This window comes from Oryctolagus cuniculus, chromosome 17 (assembly GCF_051225735.1).
Source record: "Oryctolagus cuniculus isolate XC-2025 breed Fujian yellow rabbit chromosome 17, ASM5122573v1, whole genome shotgun sequence".
Classification (NCBI taxonomy): Eukaryota; Metazoa; Chordata; class Mammalia; order Lagomorpha; family Leporidae; genus Oryctolagus; species Oryctolagus cuniculus.
The window spans coordinates 5,203,486-5,214,170 of NC_142883.1; the positions used below are offsets into that span (position 1 = coordinate 5,203,486).

Below are 10,685 nucleotides of genomic sequence, written 5' to 3' on the forward strand. Positions count from 1 at the left end.
TGGAGCCACGTATGTGCTTTCCATACCAAATGCATGTAGATGACAGCATATGGGATTAGTAAAGGATAGTAAAAAATTAAATTGGGAAATAAGGTTTTCCGCTTTCCCCCTTGCTATCTCTGTTGTAGTATAAATGTGTCTTTCCTCTTTAAAGATTATATATTTATTTGAAAGGCAGAGTTACAAAGAGAGGGAGAAAGAGAGAGTCTGGAGCTCCATCCAGGTTTCTCACGTGGGTGCTTCAGCCATCACCTGCTCTCTCCCCAGGCGCGGTAGCAGGGAGCTACCAGGGACTCGGTCAGTGCTCATCAGAGAGGATCTCAGCATTGCAGGCAGTGCCTAACCCAGTCACCACATGCCAGTGTCTCTCTCTCTCGCTCTCTTTTTTGGTGATAAGATTTATCTGTTAGTTGAAAGGCAGAGCAACAGAGAAGGAGAAATCTTCTATCTACTATTCACTCCCCCAGATGGCTACAGCAGCCAGGGCTGGGGGCCCAGGCTGAAGGCAGAAGCCAGGATTCCATCCTGGTCCCTCCCATGAGTACATGGGCCATCTTGCAGTGCCTTCCTGGGCACATTAGCAGGAAGCTGGTTTGGAAGTAGTAGCTGGGCTCAAATCCACCCTCAGCTGTGGGTGCCCGCGGTGGTTACCCCACTGCGCCGCAGCAGCTGCTCCAGCGTTTTGTCCGTAGGCACATGCAGTTCCTCATAAATAAAACCATTAAAGGAGCCGGCGCCGCGGCTCACGAGGCTAATCCTCCGCCTTGCAGTGCCGGCACACCGGGTTCTAGTCCCGGTCGGGGTGCCGGATTCTGTCCCGGTTGCCCCTCTTCCAGGCCAGCTCTCTGCTGTGGCCAGGGAGTGCAGTGGAGGATGGCCCAAGTGCTTGGGCCCTGCACCCCATGGGAGACCAGGAGAAGCACCTGGCTCCCGGCTTCGGATCAGCGCGGTGCGCCAGGCGCAGCGTGCCAGCCGCGGCGGCCATTGGAGGGTGAACCAACGGCAAAAGGAAGACCTTTCTCTCTCTCTCTCTCACTGTCCACTCTGCCTGTAAAAAATAAATAAATAAATAAATAAATCTTTAAAAAAAAAAAAACCATTAAAGGAATTGAATCCAACTAACAAGGAATAAAAAATGCTATGGAAATGTAGAATGGTGCTGTTAATGTTTTTAACTAAAACAGATTAGCCATACATCACAGAGTGTAATGTCCCTTCTGTTGGGTGGGACGTCAAAAAGAGAGAGAGAGGAGACAGGTAGTTGGGTAGAAACAGGAGATAGAAAATAAATTTTTGTTTAATAAAATGATCCCTTGTGCGAATTTTGTCTTGATCTGAGTCTGGCATGTTGTATTTTATAAAAATTCCAATTAGAGTACTGTTCTGTATTTTTACTTAACACTTCACTGTGATTTTTTAAAATTGAAAACAGAATTAAGTTGGTTTTAAGCCAAGGACAAGAAAACATTGCAACTGTATCCGTGCCCCACAAGGAAGGGACTGAAAATAAATGCATGTAACTACCAACAGCAGCTGCCTCCAGGAAGTTTGAAAGAAGATTCTTGCTTTTTTATTTTATTTTATTCGTTTCTTAATTACAGGGAAAGCTCCCATTTGCAGTGGGCTGGAGCTGGTTAGGGCCTGAGCCAGGAGCCAGCAACTCAATCCAGATTCCCACATGGCTGACAGGGACCCAACTGCTTAAACCATCACCCGCTGTCTCCAGGGTGTACATCAGCAGGAAGCCGGAGGGGAGTGGAGCCAGGACTCAGATCCAGACACTGTGATATGGGATGTGGGGGATGTGCCTTCACCACTACGCCAGATGCCAGCTCCTTGCTTTTAGTTTTTGCTTCACATACAGCTAGGCTGTTTTACTCTATAGTCATTTCTTTATTCCTGGGGGAAGGAAGAGAAAGGAGCACCCCTATGGGGAGATCTGGAGGCCCAGGAGGAGATTGTGACTGTGGGGTTGAGGGAGAGGCTATTGGGTGGATTCCCGCTGACCTGCACCCCATCAGGGGCAGTGTAAGCTCGAAAGCTGACACTGGAAACTGGGAGGTGCTCTTGTCACTGGCAGCTGTCCTTCCGCACTTAGAGGTCATCTGTCCTCCTCCTGTATGACTGCCCTTGTGGCCTGGTTTCCAGGCACGGAGGACTTACCCTTGAGTCTTAGTAGACACGGAGGACTTAACGTCCCAGCTCCTCAGCAGCCTGGTGTCACAAGTAATTCCATTTAGGAGCATGGTCCGAGGTCTCCGAGGGGGCCAGGTGACTTCTGGGCAGTTCAGGTGTTTCGCTGTGGGTTTTTGTCTGGTACACTATTTTAGAGACATCTCGTAATAAGGTTGCTTAGGAGTGAGATAGAGATGCAGTTACATTTGTAACTTTAGTGGACTGTTTGGTGCCTTTAATATAGTTCACGTATTGAGTGAGTGCTGCTTAAGGAAGACAGAAACATTAAGGAGGATTTTCAGAGAGCACACTGTTTTTAGTGTCTTGTCCTAATTAGCAGTGGTTTTCACCTGCAGTAGCTGGGTGGCTGTGACTAAGCTCTTGCCTTCTCCTCCTGGTGAGCCACAAGGCACTCACTCTCCAGTTTTTCTGTGAATTCAGCCACGTTTCCTCGGGCCGGGTGGTTTATCAGGGAAGCAGAGGAGTCTGTAGCTGACTGCAAGTGAAAATCGTGATTTTGTAGCTGCTGCACACACGGTGAATTGTGGTGTCCTGGGTGTCACGGGGGCCCCGAGAGGTCGCCGACTGTGGTCACTGTGGAGGCTGTGCCTTCCCCCCTTGGGCTCTTAGCAGAAGTAGCCCTGCCTCCCAGATTTCCTCCCTTCATTATTAGTCCCCCCTATCAAATGGCTGCCACCAGTCAGGGACTGTCTCTCCCTGTGTGGTTCCTCCTGGTTTCACATCCTCTGGCCTGGGAAGCCAGTCTAAGCATCTGTATCCACAGAGAGTGGCCTGCAGAGTGCCTGCTGAGTCTCTTGGGAGCTGGAGTGAGGAGAAGGGTGGTCTGTCGGGGAGCCCCTGTGGCAAGGAGTGCTCTGTTACCCCCATCTCCAGGGGTGGGTGTCCCCGTTCCTTTCAGGGGAAGTAACTGTTGACTCCCTTGCCTTCTTTCTCTAGGTGGTTTTTTGGCAAAATACCCAGAGCCAAGGCAGAAGAAATGCTCAGCAAACAGCGGCATGACGGGGCCTTTCTCATCCGCGAGAGCGAGAGCGCGCCCGGCGATTTCTCCCTCTCCGTCAAGTGAGTGTTTCCTGCCCCGCTGCCGGGAAGCCGGCTGCCGCTGACGGGAATCGTGCAGCCAGCGTCGGTGTCTGGCCACGCAGACTGCCGGGGGTCCAACCAGCCTGGACAGCATTTTCATTTTATTTTGAAACCCTGATGGTCCGGGCTTGCTGCCCTGGATGGAGCCCCGGGGGAGCCGTCTCCAGGACTGAGGCAGGCAGCGTCCCTCCGTGGGCATCCGCCGGGGGTTCCTCCAGTGGACTCAGTGCTCAGATGACCAGTCCCGTCCTGGACCTCCCTGTAACTAACAAGGTGCTGGGGAGGATTTGGGGGGAGCCGTCCCAGGTGGTAGATTTGTGGTAAGGAGCTAGCAAGCAGGAGTGGAGAAGATTTTGAGTTCTCATTTCCATGTGGGTTTTTTTCTTTGCTTTTGTTTTTTTTGCTTTCAGTCCTGTTCTGATTAATAAATTATCATAGGAAACCCTCCCTCGGAAATTTTACAAATCACTTTAGTGTTTATACACATAAACACATGTATATGGGTAATTAGGTTAAATTAGGTTAAAGCTCAGATTGCCGTGTTATTATAGATTACATTAAAGTTATTTTTATAATTTTTAAAGATTTATTTTATTTATTTGAAAGAGTTACACAGAGAGAAGGAGAGAGAGAGGGGTCTTCCATCGCTGGTTCACTCATCAATTGGCCGCAATGGCCAGAGCTGCACTGATCCAAAGCCAGGAGCCAAGAGCTTCCTCTGGGTCTTCCCACATGGGGGCAGAGGCCCAAGGAGTTGGGCCATGTTGTACTGCTTTCCCAGGCCACAGCAGAGAGCTGGATCAGAAGTGGAGCAGCCGGGCCTCAACCCGGCGCCCATATGAGATGGTGGCACTGCAGGTGGCAACTTCACCCGCTTCGCCACAGCGCTGGCCCTTAAAATTATTTTTAACATGAGGGTAAGAGAATAATTTACAAATGATATAAAGCACGAGACTTTAAAAGAGAACTTAGTATTTTGGTTTAAGATTAATGTGTGGTTAAAGTATAGATTTTTTTTTTAACAGCAGATTTAAATATAGAGATGTGTCTTTTTTAAAATGTGAATTAGGACCCATGATTGTGGGTATTTGTTTGTTTGATTGTTTTCCATTTTATTTGAAAGACAGAGACCAAAAGAGATCCCCCCTTCTGGTTCACTCCCCAAATGCCTGCAACAGCTGGGGCTGGGCCAAGCTGAAGCCAGGATCCCAGACTCCATCCAGGTCTCACGTGGGTGACAGGGGCTCCTGTGAGTGAGCCGCCTCCGCTGCCTCCCAGGATCTGCGTGAGCAGGAGGCTGGAGTCGGAGCAGAGCTGGGGCTCAGACACTGATGTTTGTGCAGGCTTCTTAACCAAAGGCCTGTCCAGTAAGGACTCCTTGAAGGGCTTGATTGAACATCGCAAGTGAAATTCTGCTGCAGAGCGTGGCCCGGGGAGGGGAGGGCGGTGGGGTCATCATCTGTGTGCGTCTCGGTCCCTTATGTTTTATGCTGACTGAGTATAAAGTAAACGTGCGACTAGGAATACAAGCAGTTGGTCATTGGCTGGTGGCCAGCACCTCCGGGCACTCAGTGTGGGACACTCCTGCCACAGACACCAAAACCCGCAGCACTCCCTTTTATCAAATTCTCTATTCATTGTCTGAGAAATAAAGTGTGAGACTGCCTGTGACAACAGAAAATGTGTCACCAAGGAGGCTCAAGAATCAACAGCCTCAGCAGTGTTTCTCTGGTTTTTAAGATGTTTTGAGTCAGTGATTCGAGCCCTTGTAGTTGGCAGAGTGCTCACCCGGGACCTTACGCACCTAAGAAACTGACCGCGTCCACCGCCAGCGAGTCCCCAGGGCCAGAGGTGCAGGACAGGCCCTTCTTCCAGAAGCCCTCTCACTAGCACTGCACCCCCACACACACACCCCTCCCCCTCCTCTCTCCCCCGTGTGTGTGTGTGTTGTGTGTTGTGTGTGGGTGTGTGTGTGGGGGTGTGTGAGAAAGCAGTACAGCAGCCACCCCCATCCGCGGCTTCACGGTCCACAAGTGACTGTGGTCTAAAAATACTGATCGGGACATTCCAGGAACAAACAGTTCAGATTTTAAATGACTTTTATTTTTTTGTGGTTGTTGGTTGTTACAATTGTCTTGTGTATTGTTAGTTTACTATACCTAACTTACTAATTTAACTTTATCATAGAAGTGTGTGTGTGTGTGTGTGTGTGTGTGTGTGGTGTTTGCAAGAGAAAGCAGTATATATGCAGTTTGGTACTATCCACCGTCTCACGCATCCACTGGGGGTCTTAGAACCCCCCGCAGCACACACACACACACACACAAACCACACTATGGATAGTGGGGGAGGGAATGCCGGGGCCACTGGATTGTCTTCCCCCAACCCCACTTGGTATCCTGCACTCCGGCTTCCTTGAAGCCCAGTCCTGCCACCTGCTGGCTGTTTTTGGAAAGTGTTGGCTTCTTTAGGCTTTAATACTGAAGGAGGGCCTTTGACGTTAAAATTATCTATTTACTTATTTGAAAGAGTTGCAGAGAAAAAGAGAAATCGGCTGCAATGGCCAGCACTAAGCCAGGCTGAAACCGGGAGCTTCCTCCCAGTCTGCCACGTGGGTGGCAGGGACCCAAGCACTGGGGCCTTCGTCTGCTGCTTTTCCTACGCCATTAGCAGCCAGACTTGACCGTCGCTCGTATGGAATGCCAGCATTGCAGGCGAGGGCTTTACCTGTTATGGCGCAATACCGACCCAAAGGAGGGCTTTGAGGAACACGTGCTCACTGAGTCCTTGGAGGATTCAGCAGGGAACGGGACAGCAGGTGTCACTGGCAGCTCTGTGTTGCTGACCAGCATTAAGGGGAGTGGATTTTCTGGCGATGGAGGGTGTGGGGACTTTGGTGCCTGGGCCTCTTTTGCTGTCCCAGTACTTCCTTTTTCCCCCCAAGGCCTTTATCCCGTGAGTAGAACTCAAATCCCCAAGTGGGAAATGACTGGAGTATTTCTGGTACCTGGAGCTTTGTTGAGCGTATCTGCTTCCTCACCTTATTTTCTATCCCACCTTTGAGATTTTAATTATTTTTGCTTGAAGCGTAGTTAATTAAGGTATATTCCTTGTCTTAAGTGAGGCTGATGTAGTTGGTACAGTGCAGGGCACAGATGGGTTGGGACATTCCTTTTTTATTTAAAGATGATTTACGTGAAGGGCAGAGTTGCAGAGACAGAGGAGATAAAGACAGAGAGCGGTAGGGGCGGTGGGGAGGTCTTCCATGCTCTGGTTACCTCCCCAGATGGCCGCAATGACGAGGACTAGGCGGGTCTGAAGCCAGGATCCTCTTCCAGGTCTCCCACACGGCGGCAGGGGCCCCAGATATTGGACCATCTTCTGCTTTCCCAGTTGCATTAGCAGGGAGCTGGGTCAGAAATGGAGCATCTGGGGCTTGAACTGACACCCGCATGGGATGCTGGTGCCACGGGCAGCGCCTCTGCGCAGTGTGCTGCAGCGCCGGCCTCATTCTCCATCCCATAAATGCCCTGGAATTAGACAGAGTGGGGCCTGGCCTGTCCCGTGAGGGCTCTTTGTGTTGTTGCGGGTGACCGTCAGTCACGGTGAGGGTCTCGGCACGCTCAGCGGCCGTCCCACCCTCTCCAGCCAGGCTCAGTGGCGTGTAGCCAACCGGCCCGCAGGCTGTGAGGAGCGTTGCCACAGTGGCTTTCTCTGGACCCCTCCTGTTTGGCAGAGGGCCTCATGGGCCAGGCCAGAGCCCTTTGACCCACGTGCTGTGTTCTCTGCCCCACCCCCAGGTTTGGAAATGACGTGCAGCACTTCAAGGTGCTCCGAGACGGAGCGGGGAAGTATTTCCTCTGGGTGGTGAAGTTCAACTCCTTGAATGAGCTGGTGGATTACCACAGGTCGACGTCTGTCTCCAGAAACCAGCAGATATTCCTGCGGGACATAGAGCAGGTGCCGCAGGTAAGGCTGGGGCAGAGTCGGGCTCACCTCCAGCGGTTAGGAGCAGGTGCCTTTCAGAGGGTCACTTCCGGCCCCCGTGCTCAGGACATCACCCTTAGCTCACACAGAGGCCTGCGGTTTGCAGTCAGGTGTGTGGCTCGCTCACCACCTGTCTGTCAGCTATTGTGTCCCGGGAAGAAAACTGTGAGGGGTGTCCTGTAGGGAGGGTTGGGGCCTGTGCTCGCACCTGTGCGCCTGTCCCTGGCGGCCCAGCTGAGTCCACCACCTTATGTTTTCGAGCTCATCCAGATGTTTTGACTGCAAACCCTCGAGGGTGTTGGCAGCGACAGGAGCTCAGAGGTGTTGGATCCTGGGCTGTGCAGGAGCTCAGACTCCCAGGGGTGCTGACTATGCTGCTGACACGCCCTGGGGAGTGCAGCCCCCGAGCGTGGGTGCCCAGCGCAGGAAGGACTCCAGGCTCGGGGTGTCACACGCGTGTTTTCCCTGCTCCTCTTTTGCAGCAGCCGACGTACGTCCAGGCCCTCTTTGACTTTGACCCCCAGGAGGACGGAGAGCTGGGGTTCCGCCGGGGAGATTTCATCCATGTCATGGATAACTCTGACCCCAACTGGTGGAAGGGGGCTTGCCACGGGCAGACCGGCATGTTCCCCCGCAATTACGTCACCCCCGTGAACCGGAATGTCTAAGAATCAAGGGGAGGTTATTTAAAGCCGTGAAAAGTTGAAAACACGAAAGAATGACAGCCCCGGGCTGCCTCTCCCAGCAGCCTTGCAGGAGCCCGGACACCTGGCTGGGTCACCTCACGCCCGTGACTCTCTGACCTGGGTTGGAACTTCGGGGGGTGGGAGGGGGCATTGGATATAAAAATGCCAAAACTTACCTATTAAGAAAAGAGTTTTTATTACAGATTTTCACCGCTGCTCCTTTGCCCCGCCTTTGTCCTTTTTCTCGTCCTTTTTCTCCCGTTCTTCAGTGCATGACGTGTAAGGCCACGTATAGTCCTAGCTGATGCCAATAATAAAAGAAAAGAAACCACGTGCGCTGGTATCTTCTCTATGCAAAATGTCTGTTTAGTTGGAACAACTACTGCTGTGTTCTCCGTGCGTGCACACAGAAAGGAGCAGGCGGGCAGCTTCTGCCGGGTCAGGGTGGCGTCCGCGGGCCCAGCCTGGGGCTGTTCTGTCGGGGGTGGGAGGGAGGCGTGTCACCTGCCCCTCGGCTTCCTGAGAAAGTCGGACTGAAAGCCTCCGTCGCTGGCTCCACGTGGGAGCGGCGTCCCTGAGCATTGCTGTTTCCCATGGTGCCTTTCCCCATGTCCCGGGTTGCTTAGGAGGGATGTGTCTTACTTGTTTTGTTTTCAGATAAATTAAAGACAGTCCAAATTGGCCTTCCAGCCGGTTCGTCTCCCACTCTCTGTAAATCCTTTTCCCTCAGGGGAGGGGAAAGCAGGGTAGAGGGAGGAGACAGCGGAAGGCGGGGAGGGGGGCGTTCTACCCGTGCCAAGCCAGAAGGCCAGGGTCTGAGGGAGCCGCCGGCCCTGGTGTGCCGGGGAAGGGCCGGCTGCAGCTCTACGGCGTCTGGCTGGATCTGAGTCCTTGCCTTGTGGTCCGGGTATTGTCTACCCTGCCGACCCCAGAGACCCCCGCTCAGACCCCTGGAGCCAGCAAGTCTCAGACACAGGAGAGCCAGTGGAGGAAGTGCTGTTAGGCTGCTGTTCTTGAGCTGCGGCAGGTGGGACCGTGGGCCTGCAGTAGGTTGCAGAAGGAGAGTATTTGTGTTTTTCTTGCTCCTGACATTAGGTCATGGCTCTCACCTTTTGTGTCCCCTCACCTGTCCAGGTGAGCAGCAGGGCAGTGTGCAAAAGCTGGGACACACTGTTCCTTGTCCCGTTCGCAGCAGGCCGGCCCCCAGCACCGTCCCCACCCGGGGGGGTGGGGGCGCTGGGAAGACAGAGGCTGGAGCCCCTCTAAGCTCTCCGTGTCAGCTCTCCGTCCCTTGTCATTTGGGCTCGTGGGCTTTTCCTCCCCAGGACACGGACGAGGCTGCTGCTTTCCCTCCCTGGGAGTGCTGGTGGCCTTGGGCCTCTGTGACCCTTCAGTGGGATCTCCCCAGACTGTGGTGTGGAAACAGACTCAGCCTGCGGGTCCCGGAGGCCTGGAGGCCGCTGCTCCTGTGGACAGAGCATGTTCACGCCTCTCCTGGCTCCCATCCGACTGCTCCCGCCCTCCCTCCCGCGTTGCTGATCAAAGGAACGCCTGGCGTCCACACCTGGACCGTCTGATTGTTTTATTTTGGAGTTGGTGTATATCATGAAGCCTTGCTGAACTAAGTTTTGTGTGTATATATTTAAAAACAAATCCGTGTTTAACTAAAAAGACCTATGTACGTAATCCTGTAACTCTGCGGGTGGCACTTGGTAGGTAGTGATTAACTGTGAATAATAAACGTACAATGAATTCTTCATTCTGCTTCTTTTTGCTCCCCCTTGCTTCATTTTATGTAAAAATTTGGAAACTGCGTAAGGTGTAAGGTCAGGCAGTCGGGGCCTCTCGGGAGTGATGCCGGCCCTGTCACTGTGGCGTGGTGGGTTGAGCCTCCACCTGCCACACCGGCATCCCAACTGGGCTGCTCCAGTTCTATCCAGCTCCCTGCTGATGGCCCAGGAAGCAGTGGAAGATGGCCCAAGTGCTTGGGCCCCTGCACCCGTGTAGCAGACCCAGAAAAAGCTCCTGGCTCCTGGCTTCGGATTGGCCCATCTCCTGCCGTTGCAGCCATTTGGGGAGTGAACGCGCAGATGGAAGACCTCTCGCTGTCCTCTGTAACTCTGCCTTTTCAAGTAAATAAATCTTTAAAAAAAAAGATTTTGGGAAAGCTAGTTAACAGTGCAGACTCAGGACAGTTTGGTTGAGGTGCAGGGAGGAGTCCTTGGTGCTGCTGGTGTGGACAAGCCGCAGGCCACCCTCAAGAAGCCGGCGTAGAGCGACAGAGAGCTCGGCTGTTGGTTCTGCACTTCCTCTCTGTTGAAGGAGAGGACGGACACCTGGGAGGAAGGGGCTCCCAGCAGCTCGGCCTGAGACGTGCCTCCCCGCAGGCTGCTCAGGGTGAGGCCTGTTGGACCACACGAAGCTCTGCCTACAGTAGACAGACAGACATGAAAAAGAAATCCAAGGAATTTCTGCAAGTGTTCTCATCTAGTTTGGGTTTTTTGTTCGTTCTTGTTTTTTTGTTGTTGTTGTTTTGTTTTTAAGCTATTTGAGAGGCAAAGAGCTTCCATCTGCTGGTCCACTCCCCGAATGCCCCAACAGCCAGGGCTGGCCAGGCCAAGGGCAGCAAGCGGAAACTCCCTGGCGGGTCTCCCGTGGGAGGAACAGGAACTTGCCCTGGAGCCATCGTCTGCTTTCCGGGTTGTGCATCAGGAAGCTGGAGTGGCGGCTGAGCGG

At 52.9% G+C, this 10,685-nt stretch overlaps 1 protein-coding gene across 1 annotated transcript in view; it reads left to right on the forward strand.

Moving 5' to 3' along the window:
- The window catches only part of GRB2 (growth factor receptor bound protein 2), an 85,113-nt gene extending 76,833 nt beyond the window's left edge, over positions 1-8,280 (forward strand). Inside the window, exons 4-6 of the mRNA XM_002722939.6 lie at positions 3,133-3,255; positions 7,077-7,245; positions 7,746-8,280. Coding sequence (XP_002722985.1) covers positions 3,133-3,255; positions 7,077-7,245; positions 7,746-7,931 — 478 coding nt within the window. The 3' untranslated portion in view covers positions 7,932-8,280. The remainder of the gene's footprint in view (positions 1-3,132; positions 3,256-7,076; positions 7,246-7,745) is intronic.
- The last annotated feature ends 2,405 nt before the right edge of the window (positions 8,281-10,685 follow it).